The following is a 17,707-nucleotide window of genomic DNA, read 5'->3' as shown; positions in this document are numbered from 1 at the left end:
TGGCGTATTCTAGATCTTCTCCGACAACACTGGCAAATAGTAGTACTTTGACTACATAAAATATTTCTGGTTTGCAATTTCCTTTCTTTGAAGGGATTGGACTGTAAGCATATTAGCTAGCTAGCCCAGATCAACACTATAAACTGTGAAGAAATATGTTTACCTTTTCTTATATATCAGGCCCTGGGAAATCCCAAGTATTAATAGCCAATTGTGGGAATTCCCCAAGCCTTAATTATAAAATTAACATTCACCTTTCTCATTACATCACTTCCTGAGGGGAAATCCCATTACATCACTTCCTGAGGGGATTTCCAAATATTCCAAATTAGATATGATTCAACTTGTTTTGCTCACTTTGAGAGGGGAATTCCCCCAAAATGTCATCACTCATGTAACTTTGTAAACAAAGATAAATCATCAAATTAAATTACTCAGGGCACATCACAATCAATACTGATATCAACAGTAGATAGCTACTTCATCAATACGATATCAGCAGTATATAGCTACTTCATCACCACTGATATCAGCAGTAGATAGCTACTTCATCGCCAATGATATCAGCAATAGATAGCTACTTCATCAATACAGATATCAGGAGGAGATGGTTTCTTACTGTTAAAAACAGTAAGAAACAAAAGGATATGAGCAATTTTTTTGTCAATAAACTCAATATCAGCAGTAGATACCTACATCAAGATCGATACTTCATCAACACTGATATCAGCTGTAGATAGTTACTCTATCGATACTGATATCAGCAGTAGATAGCTACGTCATCAATAATGATATCAGCAGAAGATAGCTACTTCGTCAACACTTATTTCAACAGCAGATAGCTACTTCATCAATACCTATATCAGTTGTAAATATCTACTTCATTAATACTGATATCAATAGTAGATAGCTGCTTCATCAATGATGTTATCAGCAGTAGATAGCTACTTCATCAATACTGATATCAGCAGTAGATAGCTACCTCATCAATGCTGTTATCAGCTGTAGATAGCTACTTCATCAATACTGATATCAGCAGTAGATAGCTACCTCATCAATGCTGTTATCAGCTGTAGAAAGCTACCTCATCAATGCTGTTATCAGCAGTAGATAGCTACTCCATCAATACTGATATCAGTAGTAGATAGCTACTTCATCAATGTTGTTATCAGCAGTAGATAGCTACTTTATCAATATTGATATCAGCAACTTCACCAATACTGATATCAGCAGTAGATAGCTACTTCTTCAATGTTGTTATCAGCAGTAGATATCTACTTTATCAATACTGATATCAGCAGTAGATAACTACTTCATCAATGCTGTTATCAGCTGTAGATAGCTGTTTCATCAATATTGATATCAGCAGTAGATACCTACTTCATCAAGATAGATACTTCATCAACACTGATATCAACTGTAGATAATTACTCTATCGATACTGATATCAGCAGTAGATAGCTACTTCATCAATAATGATATCAGTAGTAGATAACTATTTCATACTTCTTTGAGAAATTTGCACCAAAAATGGTCAAAAAATGCTGATTTTTCAAAAAAATCATAAAAAGCCAGATTTTGGCCCAAATTTCAAATATTTTTGGTGAAATTGGTCAAAATTCAAAAAAATGAAAAAAACAGGTCCTAGATATTTTGATCTCGTTTTTAAAAATTAATAAAAAAAGAATTTTTTTGTTAGGATGCACGAAAAAGAAGTTGGCCAAAAACCGTTGTTTTGGGGATTTTGGGCCAAAAATGGCATTTTGGCCCAAATTTGACCTCACAGATGAACTTATCAAGTCTTTGCCATTCTAAATATGTATACTTTTTTAACTTAAGACCAACAATTTAGAAGTTATGAGACCTGAAAGTTCCAGGGTTCAGACCAACCTTAAAGGGGCACTTTGTGATATGCAAACACTACAAGATACTAACCAATCGCTGGTTATTATATTTGTTTGATGATTTTGTGTTGCATTAATGTACTGCAGACAGGATGTAAAACATACTTGTGCAATCAAAACATAGATTTTCATTTTATTTTAGTCTGTAAATATTTTTCATAACATGTACTCAACCTATATAGCCTTGCTCTCAGAGGGGGAACTCACATGCAAACCTGGAAAATATGTTTATTTCACGGCAAGAGAGATCAATTTCCCTCCAATTTAGTAGAATTTCCCATCATTTCTTAGTAATTTCTTTATCCAGAAAAGCAAAATTTCCCTCCAAATGACCAAATTTCCAAGCAAGGAGATTGCCAAATTGCCTATTTTTTCCAGGCTTGGTGGTACGGGTATTTGCAGCGGACAAGGATCCTGTTTCAGGCTCTCTTGCAGTTCCGAAAACCCACATTTGGGGATCATGCTATAGGTCTTCAGCTTCACTTTCACAAAATTCAACTCAAGCTCAAATTAGGCATATAACTTTGCCCAAGTTTAGTTCACTAGCCCAAAAAAATATGTTGAAATTTCAGTTCAGAAGTCCTATTTTGCCCGAAAAATCAGTTCTCAGTAGTTTCCCAGTGCAAAACTTTTATCAAAATTTAAGTTGAGTGCCCCCGCCCCACCAGCCTTCCTCCCCTTCAGAATTTTTCCAAGTATCAACTGTCTTAGCACTTCTTTCCAAGTACATCTGTACAGCTACATATTTACTCTATTGAATGTCCACTTCTATTAAACACCCTCTTCTATATTCCAGTTGAAATCCGTACCATCTATGGAAGACAGCATGAATTTCAAATGAGGTTACATGACTGGGTGACTCCGTTTGAAATCTGCCCCCCCCCCCATAGGAAGTAAAGATCATGTCTTCCATAGGGGGTGTATGGATTTACTGCTATAGCCCAATGTTGCTACTTTTTTATGACATACACTTAGAGTTCTTTGTCACTCAACAATTCAAATTTGGCTGGCGCAGTTAAGGTTGGTCTTAACCCTGGAATTAAGGAAACTTTTGGGCTCATACCTGCTAAATTGTTGAAAGTATACATATTTAGAATGGGAAACATTTGACATGACATATCCAACTGGGTTGTCAATTCTTTGTTACAGTTTTGTTTTTTTGTTTTTGTTTTTTTTTGGTTAGAATCATGCTTTTTATGGTTTTCCCTCAGTATTTTTTAAATATATCACATCACAGAATGGATTCATCATATCTTTCCCATTCCCAGAATTTATGAGGCCCAAAAGTTCCATAAATTCTAGGGTTAATACCAACCTTAAAGAAGCATGGTTTTAGTTGAACTCTGTCATTCTTCATGTAGCATGAAATTTGAGCTAAAAAAGTAAACAGGTCTCCGTACTTTGAACAATAGAGAATTAGCATAGTGCAGTATGCCTTGCATGTGTAGTAAGAATTTGCTCCATAGACTCCATAAGTTGTAAGACTCTTTCTGTAGTGGTTGGAAACAGTTCTTAACCCCCTGGACACTACTGGTCATCTAACAGCATTCCTGATTGGTTGATAACTTGAAATGCTCATTTCAATTGCCAATTATGACTAAGCTTTAAACTATTTATGGTCATACTTGCATTATTTTGCAGATGATTTTATTTTAAATATCCTCCTTGATTGGTTCAAAATTGGACACTGTATTCATTTAGGCCAATCGGCAGGTAGTTCTTGTGGGGTTAAGCCACTGATCTAATAATAGGCATGTTAGTACTTTTTGGGTACATCTTATCATTTTGATTTTGTTAACATATTGACATTTTAAAGATTTGATCTTATTTCTGTAACAAAACATAATGTGGCATATACAATATTGGTGGCTGCATGTTTAGAGTTTAAAAGTAAATCATAGAAGGAACACAACAATCAAGTCAGACGGTGCGTGCATGACGCACAGCTGTGATTGGGTTATTTACCCATCACATGTATGTGTAGCATGCGCAGCGATTGAATAGAAGGACCAGCTAGCATTGTATTTCATGACTCGAGTACCCGGTACCTGCACTAGATATTTAGTAGTAAGCCTTGGGGTGAAACAGGGGATAGAAAATGGCCGCCCTGATGACCGACTCTATATATGCAGGCCATCTATTGTCATACCTTCCCCTAACTGTACAGTCCAAACAATTTGGCTTGTTTCTTTACTGAAGTTACTACTGTACTCTTCCATAGCAGAGCTCCCAGAATGCATTGCTTCCAAGTCTTAATTCAGCACATAATCTGTCCTTTGGTCAAATTGAGGGCAATTCTTTAGCCTATGTTGTTTTAGATAATACTCCCAAGATGTATGGCCGATGCCTGTTGATGTATATGAACAATGACCACTTTCTAAAGTAAAGAATATTGAGGTACATGTGTATTCGCTCAATTTCTTGCAATGCACTATGGGATAGCATGTATTTTTGCTGTTGTACTCTCCATTAGCGTATGTTTTCAAGACGCGATCCACTATTCACTTAACTGCTGCGGGAACGAGAATTGTCAACATATCCCATGATGCTTTACTGCCAAGCATAGTGTGCTGTGCATTTTCTTGTTTTGCTAACCATTTGTAGGCTGCTATCAAAAAAAAAAAGAAAAAAGTCACATTTTTGTATAAATTTTCAAAGTTTATTTATTAAATGTGTGTAAAATTAAACATTCTTCAAACAAGAATGAACATGACAAGTTTTGGTTAAGTATTTTGTTAAAATCTGTCATTTTGGGGAAAAACTGTCAAAATCATGTGATTTTTGTATGAAGCAGACAATGATTTTAAAACAAGCAGGGTTTTCTATTGGGTTGGTAATGCATTAGTCGTGACAGGCGAGGCCCAGGGGTCACATGATTTGAAGAGGAGCTACTTGAAGGCTTTCAGACTAGTAAACGTATCCCCGCAAACTGATGTAATGGCACTTCAAATTGCCGTGTACCATGACGACGTTAAATTTCCCCCTGCCTCGCGGCTAGGTAAAAATCAAAACGGGAGAGAAAACGCATGCAAATTTGCAAGCCCTGTCATCATACCCGGTTGTACCCTCGTCCCGCGAGGTTTCTCGTTCCTACAAATCGGTGTCTTCCGTGTTTGATTTAAGATAAAATTTCATAATCTTTCGCTGACTTCCTGCATAGTTAGCTGGTGGTTTATTTGGGCAGTTACAACCAGTTCACTCACCCCCTCGCTTTGCCATAGATGACGTTTGAAATTTCATAGTGAGTTTCCGCTTGTGTTTAGTATCGGGTATGTAATTGTATCCGCGAGTGAATTCAATTACCACGGCTAATATTCCATAATGGCCAATAATCGTACCATTGTACACAATATAAGCTGAATTGAATGCATGAAATGATGCCTTGCTGGTCACTAATTAGAATGGATACCTTTATTGGAACTTGTGTCAGTTATTAGAAGGGATACATGGTTTTAACTAGAACTACTACAAAATACTTCAATATAGAAATTGAATTTTTCTCTGTCTCTGAATTTCATGTAAAATACATGTACATATAGTAGAATTGTCATTGAATATTTGATGTTGGTCATGGAATTTAAGAGACCGGTCAAAAGTCATGAAAAATTCATTGAATTCTTTTCAAAACGAAAGTGAGCGTGCTAAATTGTAAAATGAATGCAATATCCATATATTTTGTAGTGTGAGCAAGGTTTGTTTGATGAGGGGTAGGTAGGTAGGTGGGTAGTTGATTTCAAGTATGTTGTTGTATTTATCAGTCTGAAGTTTTGTGATTTGGTTATTGAAAAGTGGAATGTTTTTATTGATAGTCTGGGAGAACCCTATGTTATTGTTGTTGTTGTTGTTGTATTTTTTTCACTTTCTCAGGTAAAATAAACAAAAATGGTTAAGACAAAAAAAAACTGTTCTACAGGCCCAGCCGACCCTGATTTTCCATTTTGGGATTATTTTTTATTTACTAATATATTTACAGAACATACATGTAAAATAGGCTAGTATTTTGGCCAGAAGTAGATTGAGTTTGAGACAGAAATTACTGTATACATGTAAAATCAGCTGTTTCAGTAGTATAGATTATTTGACTGAAAAATGCCAGCAGAGGATCAAAAATATTGCAATTTAATTACAGATTTTGGTGATTTATAGTCTTTTGTTAAATCATAATAATTCGGATGGTGCATGTAGAGCCCATGGGTACTGCGGGGTTACATGTAAATGTAAAATTACCAGTGACATATTGGCAAAACAGAACCTTTAACCCCAGGAGAACTACCTGCCAATCGGTCAAAATAATATTATGTCCAATTTTGAACCAATCAAGGAGGGTGCTAAAAAGAACGTCTGCAAATGCAAGTTTGACTATAAATCATTTAAAGCCTAGTCATAATTGGCAATTGAAGTGCGCATTTCAAGTTATCAACCATTCACAAATGCTGTTAGATGACCAGTTATGTGTCCAGGGGGTTACGCTTACACTCCCAGCACTCCTATAAACCTTCAGAAAGAATCCCAAAGATCTACAGCTTTCTTCAGGACTCTGTCCCTAAACAACTAAAATCGGCATGAGAATTTTCCTGTTTAAACAGGAATTCCTGTTTTTTGCTATCCAAATGTCCCATGTTTTTATATATATGTTTAGTCCGTTTGGGAGCATTTTTGCCATATTGTATGTGTTTTTCATAATCATACTGCTTTTTTATTAACATTTTATTCTCATGGTTGTCAAATTAGCCCTTAAAGTTACTGTAGGGCTACTGGGTCATCCTCCCCATTTCACAATTCCTGTTTTTTGTTATCCAATGTCCATATATCTTGAGCCAGTTTGGGGCATTCTGGCCATATTTTGTGTGTTTTTCATAATCATACTGCTTTTTCATCAAAATTTATTCTCATGGCTGTAAATTTAGCCCTTAAAATTACTCTAGGGCTACCAGGTCATCCTCCCCCATTTCACACCCATCCAACACCCCCTGGGCCACTCCCATTATTGTCTGCCTTGGTGAATATGACTCGATATAAAAACACCAGCCAACCACCATGTGTGGATGCCTTTCAGCTTGCAAATAGCACAACAAAGGGTAACATAACCTTAAACTAACAAACTCCTCCTTGAAGTGGATAATTTATTCTCATCTCACATCTTCAAGAAAAATGAACCAGAAAGTGTTTTCCTCCTCCCATCATCCCAACAGATTTCAAGAATATTGAGCGGAAATTGTGATAAAATAGGTCTCCTGCCTACAACAAATACAAGGCGTTGGTCTCACCCTCAATAATAACAATAGCCCATCACTACTTGTGGAATACCCTATGGGTTATTTCTTAACAGTTCTTTTGACTGTAAAATAGACAGCATTTTATTTGGAGGAGGTTGGGAAAAGTTTGTTTTTTCTTCCCGCCCTTTTTCTTTCTTGGAGCTGTTATGGCAAGCCTTGAGGGACTAATTTTACACACTTACAGTTTGATTAAAGAAAACAACAGTTGAACTAGTGTGTTGACTTACTAACCTAGATAAGAACAGAAAACTTGCATCCCAAATCGCGGGTCAAATACTTAAGTCACCCAATTTTTGTCTTAACCATTGGTTTGTATGGGATAGGAAACTATCGGAAATCATATGAAAGCCAAAGTTGAAAAGTTGCTCCATTTATTTTCTTAACAATTCATTTCTGTGGGACATGAAATTGTCATAAGTCGTGAGGAAAGTCTTCAAAAGTCGCCCAATTGGGCTATTAAACTGCAGGTTTGGCAACCCTGGATAAGAATTTGGTAAATTGGGCTTTGCTAATTGAGGGGTGGGAAAGTATTTCTGTAGCTTTGAGGCAAATTATGTAGAAGCTGTAAATATTTAAAAAAAGAAAACAGAGAGAAATCATCTTGAAGGAATGAGTAAATTTACAAAAAAAAATATATATAGGTTTATAAGATTGTTTGTAGTGTATTATTTAATGTTTACAGATTGAGGATGTAGTTGATAATAAATCATAAAGAGTAATATAGGTTTATCATGTTTATAGGATTGCTTGCCGAGAGCAAAATTGTCTTTCAAAAATAAATGATTTAAATTTATATTATTTCATACAAGTGAAAAAAGTGAAGCCACAACATGCATCAAACTCTTTAAAATACAAAAGCAAGGCCTTTACATGTATTAAGTCCTAACCAGTGGTGGCACAGGAATTGTTTGTTTGTTGTTGGGTTTTTTTGTGTGTGATTAGGAAGTTAGACGAGTTTTATCCCCCCTGCCTTTATTTAGCCAAGGGGGTATAGACGAATCCAATTTCACACATTCCTACACCTCAATGGCAGCCAAAGCTGGGTCCCCGTCGGGTATATCCCACCTGAAATATGAAATGATGCGTCCTTGGTGGGGATTTTAAACTGCATTTCATCACCCATGTTAGACATAGACAATAGAATGATGAAAGTTTACAACACAATACACCAGTTTGGTGCGCCGGGGACCCAGTCATGGTCATGGCCGACTAAATTCTGACCATCACTTGGCTCGTTGGATTTGTCTATTGCAAAGTATTCATTCTGTGAGTCTTTTTTATTAGGTTAGGTTTTTCTGCCCTTTAATGTTCCTATCTTGTCAAGGGTGGCTCTCTCTTAATCACACCACAGGAATAATGGTGTGATCACCTGCTCCTCCATCACCAAAAATGTGGGCGTCTTGATTGTGTGCTCCTCCGTTCTGTGCAAATATTCTGTGCTTTCTATATTTTCTTCAATTAAAAAGACCTATTTTTTGTAATAATATAAAGAGAATCGAATCTTCCATTCTTGCTCACACAAAACACAGTCACATCAGCACTGGTTTATATTACGGGGATTTGCCATTTGGTCTAATACCATTTGGTCTAATATCCATTTCGTCTACATCCATTTCGTCTAAACCCATTAGGTCTATATCCACTACGTCCAATAATCATTTGGTCCTTTAACCATTTGGTCCGATAACCATTTGGTCCGATAACCATTTAGTCTAATAACCAATAAGTCTAAAGCCATTTGGTCTAACAACCATTTAGTCTAATACTCATTTGGTCTATAACCAATTAGTCTAATAGCGATTTGGTCTAATACCCATTTGGTCTACACACCATTTAGTCTTACAGGCATTTAGTTTATTAATAAATAGACGAAATGGTATTAGACTAACTGGTTATTAGACCATACGAGTATTAGACCTAACAGTTATTAGACCAAACGGTTATTAGACCAAATGGTTATTAAAGAAATATTAGACCAAATGGTTATTATACTATATGGTTAGTAGACATACCGGTTATTAGACCAAACAATGTTAGACTAAATGGACATTAGACTATATGATTATTAGACTAAGTGGCAATTAGCCTTTCTGGTAATAGACCAATTGAATATAGACTAAACGGGAATTAGACAAAATGGTATTAGACCAAATGGCAATAGACCTATATTACTGCTGGATGTGATGAACCATCTATACCAATTACACTCCAGTCACCCTCACCCTGGCAGACTCAGTGGCTGTTTCACAGAGCCCACTATTTAGAGCATCCTGATCATAGGAACTGAGCCAATTCCAAGTCACATTATTAAAATCATTGTAAAAAAAATTGCAGGAGAGCATGGCGTAGTGGTTAGAGTACAAGCTTCTGGTGCATGAGGTCCCGGATTCAAGTCCTGACTGTGGTTACTTGGTTTCAAAGTCTAAATTTAATTAGCAACATCTAGATTAAATTCTGACTTCTGCTCTCCTATGGTTTATTTAGAATTCTTTGTCAGTAGCTGTAGTTTAGCTTGTAAGCGATGAATTTCATTAGTTCCTGCATGTCGTCTATCACACGGTAGAGGATATGGTCTGCATTGTTACAGAGGTGCGCACTAGCTTTAGTGTAGTGCATAATATGCCACACACTACACGCAACTGAATTTGTAAACAGGTTTCGTTCATTTTAGAATTTGGGGAGTTTTTGTGACCATAAGTCTTGTAACTTTATTTTTTCCTAAATAAAACTAGTTTTAGTTATCAAAATAATAATTAACTGACTTAGAATGAGAAATATGCACCGGCATCCACTACTCAAAATATTGGACCTGCCTGTCATCTATCACACGGTAGAGGCCTTACCAAAGTGAACAGCTAATTAAGCCTTCACTAGGCTGTTACTCAGCAGTTGTAAGTTTGAACAGCCAGTAGCTTTGCTGCTACATGCTTGGAACAGCTATAATTTAGCCTTCACAATTTTTGAACAGCTAGTTTAGCTATAGCTGTTCGATTTTTGAACTTGGCTTATAGCTGTTAGCCAATTTATGTGTGAACATACCGTTACTGTCCTATGTTTTTCTTAGCAAATAAAAATTTTGAAGGTTTTTCGTTTTATACCGGAAGTGACCCCTTAATGACCTTTGACCCCAAATCTGTGAGGACCCCATAGACACTGGATAATAACAATGCATGTGTGCACGTGGTGTCACTGTCCTACGTAATCTGTGAGAGAAGCATTTTGAGTTGAAATCACGTTTTTGACCCCTATGACCCCTGCCTTTGACCCCATGAGTTTCATATGACATGTAGGGGCATGGTCAATGATGGTTGTGACCAAGTTAGGTCATTATTATGCTTTGATGAATCCAAGTGTGTGAAAATATTGGATCCAAAACATAATAATGATAAAATTGGATGCTTTACGCCCAATATTTATTGGTCTTGCTATGAGTTTTAAAATATTGGACTCGACTACGTCTCGTCCAATATTTTAAAACTCATAGCTCGACCAATAAATATGGGCTCAATCAAAATCGGTGTAAGCATGTAAGTGCTAGAGCAAATGTAGTGGTCGGCAGAAAGAAAGAAGTTTTTTGGAGGGTATGTTAAACTGTCAGTCCTGTGTATAGAGATACCCAGACATGTATATCACAGCAGGTTTCAAAAAGAGTAGGGTGTTAACCCATGACTGTCCCTATCTGTACCAGTTACATCCAGTGGTGTAGCTACGTTTTTGGAACTGGGGGCACAAACTTGTTAATGTTCGACTTAAATATTTTTTGCTGACTGAAGTTGTGAATTATTTACCCTAATTGTTTTTGCCCAGTCCGCTCAAGAATCCAAAAAGTTTGGTGGGGGGTGAAGAGCCAAATTTTCCAAAAAATTTTCAATATACGTTTTACAGTTAACTTATGTGGTAACATAAACATGCGGATAGGGGCAAGAAAGCAGTATTTTGGTGTGTGTTCAAAATCAGTCGTTTTATTCAGCAAGTGACAAATCTATATATTCAACAGTTTCCACAAAAATTCCATTGCTATAGCTCGGTATCAACAAGGCATGACTAAACTCAATCGCAAGAAAACCATGACTTGTTTCTACCTAATTTGTACAATGATGCAATCATTGATAATTTTATATTGAAGTTTCCTTCTATAAAAATCCATCACCGCCGCTTTGTATCAACTCGACATGACTAAACTCAGCATCAAGTAGACCAAACTCAAGCGCAAGTAACCATCACTTGTTTAGTCGTTCAAATCGTCAAAATTTGTTCATGTATACAACAATTGACAATTTTATATGCAACAGTTTCCAGAAAGAATATACCATCACCATCACTTGGCATCAACTAGACATGGTCAAACCCCGGGGCCAAACACAATTGTAGGAAAACAATTACTTTTTTCGTTCATTTAAATCTTCAAAATGTGTACATGTTTATGCAACACTTGACAACTCTATTCAAGTTTCCAGAAAAAACTCCTATCACCCTGCTCAGCATCAACTAGGCATGATCAAATTCAATCACAAGTGAACCATTAGTTGTTTCTTAGTTCAAATCTTTAAAATTTGTACATGTATGCAACAATTGATCATTTTATATTCAACAGTTTCCAAAAGAAAAAAATTCATCGCCATCGCTCGGTATCAATTAGACACGGCCAAACAAACTGGCAATAAAACCAGTAGTTGATTCTGGTGGCTAGGCAAGGCACCTGTAACCATACACCCTGCATCGTGCTCAAACCCCAAGGGCCCTGTTATCCAGTATGCCAACACGCAACCCCATGTTTGCATTCATATTGAATACAATCTTTAATCGACCGTTTAGTGGTCGACGAAGCGTGGAGGTACCTACTGATATTGGAGAGCGTGCGTACGCTGGCCAACGACCGTATTGTTGACAAGCCTCTTGTCAAGATAATTGGGGCTCATTTTTGAAGCGATCATCTTGAATCTCTCCGTGGTTGTCCTTTGGGACTGTCCTCGCGTTCTTTCTCTCAAAAAAAGTTTGTTCTTCTCTTTTTGACGACATGCAACTCTTACTACTTATACTCAAACTTATTTTCTGTGTACTCTACACCGCACCACACTTCATACACAAAAACCCTAGTACCTTGAACTCTCTATTGCCCTGAAGGGTTTAGATTTTACTGCCACACTTTCCGGACAAAAGACTGCAAAAAACTTCTGAGGCGGGTTGTCTTTGGCGGAGTCAACACTAACCCTACTTGACTCTTAGCAGTGTTTTAATTTTGCAAGAGGTATTTCAATAGGTCCTTACATGGATTGAATAGGTCCTTTTATGGATTGAATAGGTCCTTTTATGGATATTATCTCAAAATCAAGTGCAACAAGTACTTAGAGTTTCCTATCATAACAGTAACAATCTCAAAGTGGTTTGTGACAAAGGTTAGACCTTGAGAGTCCTGTTAACCAGAACTTCACACCAACCATGATGGCTCAACTATTAAACACCTCCCAAATGAAAATCTGCACAGTCTTGAGTCGTAGTAAGTTGTACACAATGAATTACAAGCAATACAATTGATAAGAATTATGTTTTAGCTGCATAATTTAATTTGAGTGCAATTATTTTGAAAAGTATAGCAACTACATAACTGCAAGTGTGAAATCTCTGGCTAATCTTTTTAGAAGTTTGAGTTTAGTGTAACTTTTAAAGTGGTTGCTTCTGAGAATTTTTGAAAGTGGACCATTGTACCTGTGATCTAGCAGAGTTTCCTATATTACAAAATGTCCTATAATTCCTAGATTTTTTTCCAAATTTAGGAAATTAACATGAATTTTGTTCACTTGCACTAGTGAATTTTATTTAAGATTGAAAATTTCCACACATTCAGCATGACAGCAGGTATATTTTACTAGCCTCTATTTTTGGCCCAATATATTATGTAGATGGTCATACCAGTCCAAAATGATGTACACATCATCATGCAAACATAAAGTATATTCAGAACTTTCCCCTTAACAATAGTTACTGGTCTCTGATACCCACTGTATTTGACTTCCGTTCCTATGTTTGTCCTATATTTTCATTCAAAATGTCCCTGTAATATTGCTATATTTTTGCATAGGCTTGCTTGAAGCCCTGTCATGTGTACATACCTATTGACCTTTTTGGTAAATCCCATAATTCCTTGCATTAGACCCCAGATGTTATCATTTGATGTCATGCCGATCGACTTGCAATGCGCAGTAACAATGTTCACTAAATGATGTTCGTATCGGTGTCACATCAAATGACGACATCTGGGATTTACCGAAAAGGTCAATACCTAAAATCCAAATATATTGGAAATGAATGAATAAATGTTGTGTCTTTTTGTTTTACCAGTTCAATTATTTTAAGTTTACCATTTATTTGTTTCTTTTGAATCATTTCAGAGTCATGAACAACAAGGTCAACAGGGCTATCCGCGTCCGCCCCACAACCAACAACGCAACTACAACAACCCATGGTAGTTATGTCATCGTCATGGCAACCAAGATAGGAAAACAAACATCTTGTGGTAGTTATGTAATCATGAAATATGAACATGTTGGGTTTGTATCATGACACCCGCAGAGTAGCCTAATTAAGCACCTTTAAACTATCATTACCCAATTGAAAATGACCAGCGCCATTTTGTGATGTCAGGGCAATTTTAAAGCTTAAAGAGGAAAAAACATTAATTTTACTTTCCCACATTTTCCTCACAAAATTACAAGAAATGTCATATTTTAGTTCCTGGAAAGAAATCTGACCAATGTCTGTCACTTTTGTTAGTTTAAAGGTATTTTGTGATTCTAGCAGTCACGCATTACGCAACACACAACTAGCGTAAGTGCTGCACACAATTGCGTGCACACCATTCTATATCAATACACGGTTTTGTGAATCTTTTTTTTTTTTTCACCTATTAAAAGCCGAACAAACTTTGCTGGACAGATTTCTAGCAATGGGCTATTCCAGTTGAAATCCACACACCATCTGCAGATGATATGACCTTACTTTTCCACACAGGGAGTGTGAATTTCAAATGGGGATACCTGAATGGGTAGCTCCATTTAAAATCTACACTCACTGTGTGGGAGATTAAGGTCATGTCTTCCATAAGGGGTGGATGGATTTCAACTGGAATAGCCCAATATATCAGTTGTACATGTACTGCTAGGTTCAGATTATTATTAAGTTATGATAGGGAAATAATTTGCACATGAGATCAGAGTAAACATTGTTGACTTGGAATCCCGGTGACATAAAAGCAACCGCAGTAGTCAGTTTATAGTCCTCAAGAATTTGTTTTTGTCAGCTTTGATACCCTTATCAGAGCCATAAATATATAAGGTGTTATTAAATGCACTGTCAGTGGCCACTACAAAGGAGTACAAATGATTTGTTTAGGAATGCTTAAAGTCATATTGTACGATTTCCATCAAATTTTAGTTTTGTTATTCTCTACTCAAAGTGGAAAATGATGAAATAATATCAATTTGTCAGAAAAAGTTTCTGTCCGCTTAAAGCCGAAATAACAATAGAATGTAAAAGAACACACACTGGCTATTTTGGCTGTTTAATATGGAGTTCTATGGAGGACTTGATGAATTATGATTATGAATTGTTCGTTCTTATCACTGGCAGGGTATATGTTAGCACACCTATACTCCATACAAAAATGCACAAATTTGATTTGGAATGATTTTTTAAAGATTTGGTGCATTACCCCTCGACCTTCAAAAGGTAATGTAAAATAATGTAAAATGTAGCTATGTTGAGGATCAGAATGGACAGTTTGTCAATTCTTGGGGCAGTTGACAAAATCTGTAGTTCCCAAGGATGGTGGCTGGCTGGTCAGACCAAGGTCAAAATTGTAGCTTGCTTGTCCACAAAACCACAGTAGGGCCGGTCAGTCGGAATATCATTCTTTATATTATAATAACATCCAAAATCATGTATAATAAGCTTGATAAAATAATCTAAATATATGTGGTTACTGTAACATTTCATACATTGAACTTAACCTCCTGAGCACTACCTGCCAATCTAACATTGGTCACCAATCAGAATGCAGATTTGCAAATAATTCATCCCAATTTTATTGTGTGGTGAAATTATTCAAACAAATGTTGCTGATTGGGCCAATTGATAATGAAAACTTCTTTTTGGCCAATCGGCAGGTAGTTCTCATGGGGTTAAACACTTGGGTCTGTATGCATAAAACAAATGAGACCAGGTGTAACTTTAGAGATTAGTCCTATGAAGAAGGAATTTTTTGGTGTTTACATACCTTATTCTATATCATTGTAGATCCAGTTAAAGTTAAATTCACATAGATTAATATTAGATGGCTGCAGTTCAACTTTTGGACTTTGCTAGGAGTAAATGAGGAAAAAAATTGTAAAAGGATCCCTCCCTAATTCTAACCTCCATGGTTAGACCGAGTCCAATGTTACACCCGGTCTAACTTGTTTTGTGCATACCTCATTTTGGTCAGATAAAAGAGGTTGGACTGTATTTAGAAAAGGTTCATCTGTTGAAGTCAATTTGTAAATGTTGTACATTGTTAAGTGTTTTAAACTATTGGAATGGAACAATTTATCGGCCTCTAAGAACTATTTTGATTGGTTATAAATCAAGCTATATCATGATGTATTGAGCCAATCAGAGATAGGGTAAGAATGGTAAGTAGAGCTAAAGGGGATTAAGCTTGTAATTGCCCAGAGATCTACAAGCTCAATTTTGATTGGTTACTCAGATGATTATATCATGTGATTATCCAATCAGGGGCTCTGTAAGAAAGGCAGTAGAGCACATATATGTGCTAGGGTTAAACTTAGTTGATGAAATATTTTGAGATTTTTTCAAAATTCTCAGATTGGGCTATTCTGGTTGAAACCCATACACCCCCTATGGAAGACACAACCTTAATCTCCCACACAGGGAGTGTAGATTTCAAATGGAGTAACACATTCAGGTAATCCCATTTGAAATTCACACTCCTTGTGTGTAAGATTAAGGTTATATCTTCTGGATTTCAATTGGAATAGCACATTTGATACTTCGAGCTCCTATGAATCAATTTGACACTTTTGGGTTTTAACTTAAAAGAATAACATGGCATCCGGGCCCATAACTCCCTATACTGTCAGCTGCACATGCTTGTGAAGAAATTTTTTTTTTGGGGGGGGGGTCTTTTCCAAATTGAAAAATCCTCATATATTGTTGTTGTGGTGTGCTTGTTAGAAAGCATTGTAATTATACATTGTTAGTTTCAGTAAAGGATTCTGACATGGCAAGTTAATTTTTATTAGCTTCGTATTTCCCATACAAAAATAAGAAAGTGTATTTATTGTACTTTGTGTTTTGCTTTTTTTTAAAAAGGGCGAATTCAGAGTAATTGTGATATCATGATTTCAATATACTGGTTTTTTTTAACTAAAAGCATTTGCCCCACCATTATTCTTTTGGTCTTGTAGTGTAAGCAAATCATAGAGGTTAGATCCAGAGGGTACCAACTCAAAATTCCCAGTGTGTAATGCTATGGTAAACCAGCCATTTTAGTTTGTCGCTCCTGGAGGGCAAATAGTGTACTGACAGCGTTTCTTGACAAGAGCCTGATATTGAATGATAATTTGCGTAGCATTCCAAAGGTTTACGCACTCAACAATTAGCGTGCATTTTGGCACAGCACATTATAGCAAGTATCAACACACTTTGAAGCAAACTTTGCTTGACACAAAACAAAATTATCCAGAGGTACATTATTTAGTAATTTACCCTCCATGAGCGACAGTCAAATATGGCAGAGTTGGTACTCTTTGATTCTGCCTCATTGAGGCAAAGAGATATATTCAAAGGTATCTCTATTTCATCATGTGGTCATACAGACAGCAAAACAGTAAGGGAACCATTTATTTTCACTCCTGTAGGCTATATCCTAAACAAAGACAGGTATGTCATAATCTTTTAGCTTGGATTTAAGACATCATTCATTGAAATTGGTCAGAAAAATTAAGACACGGTGATCCAAAATCCCAAGGAAGATGTTTCGATAGTTGCCGATTTCTCCATTGGATGCCCTATTGATTTGTACGCATTCTCAAATAAGAGAACTAGCGCCGTGCTTTCATTGATTAGAACATGAAAGTGCAACTTTTGATTTTGTTCCTTCCTTGGTTTTTCGATCACCATTTCTTTAACGCTCAATCGATTTCAACAAATGAGATCTTAAATTAGAGCTAAAGGGTTCAGGTATTGGCTGTTGGTTTTAATTTTTGACATATTTGTCTTTTTGTATGATATACAGGGGTGAACATAATTGATAACTCAATTCTTTTGCTGTCTGTATTAAAGGAGGATTTTGTGATCCTAGCATCCTCATTTTATGACATTTTTCAGTAGCTATAAAAAAGATTATTCTCCAAATTTCAGTTGATTCCGATTTTTTGTTTGCGAGTTATGCATGATTATGTGTATTACACTGCTCCGAAATTCAAATTTGACGATATTTTTGCTAAACGAATTATCTGCAAGAAATTTTTG

At 36.3% G+C, this 17,707-nt stretch overlaps 1 protein-coding gene across 1 annotated transcript in view; it reads left to right on the top strand.

Moving 5' to 3' along the window:
* The window catches only part of LOC140145814 (5'-3' exoribonuclease 2-like), a 119,648-nt gene extending 103,112 nt beyond the window's left edge, over positions 1–16,536 (top strand). The window contains exon 31 of the mRNA XM_072167493.1: positions 13,570–16,536. Coding sequence (XP_072023594.1) covers positions 13,570–13,741 — 172 coding nt within the window. The 3' untranslated portion in view covers positions 13,742–16,536. The remainder of the gene's footprint in view (positions 1–13,569) is intronic.
* Positions 16,537–17,707: the final 1,171 nt, after the last annotated feature.

This window comes from Amphiura filiformis, chromosome 2, assembly GCF_039555335.1.
Source record: "Amphiura filiformis chromosome 2, Afil_fr2py, whole genome shotgun sequence".
In the NCBI taxonomy this organism is placed as follows: domain Eukaryota; kingdom Metazoa; phylum Echinodermata; class Ophiuroidea; order Amphilepidida; family Amphiuridae; genus Amphiura; species Amphiura filiformis.
The sequence above is the reverse complement of the archived record's forward strand: the minus strand, read 5'-3'. Positions and strand labels throughout refer to the sequence as shown.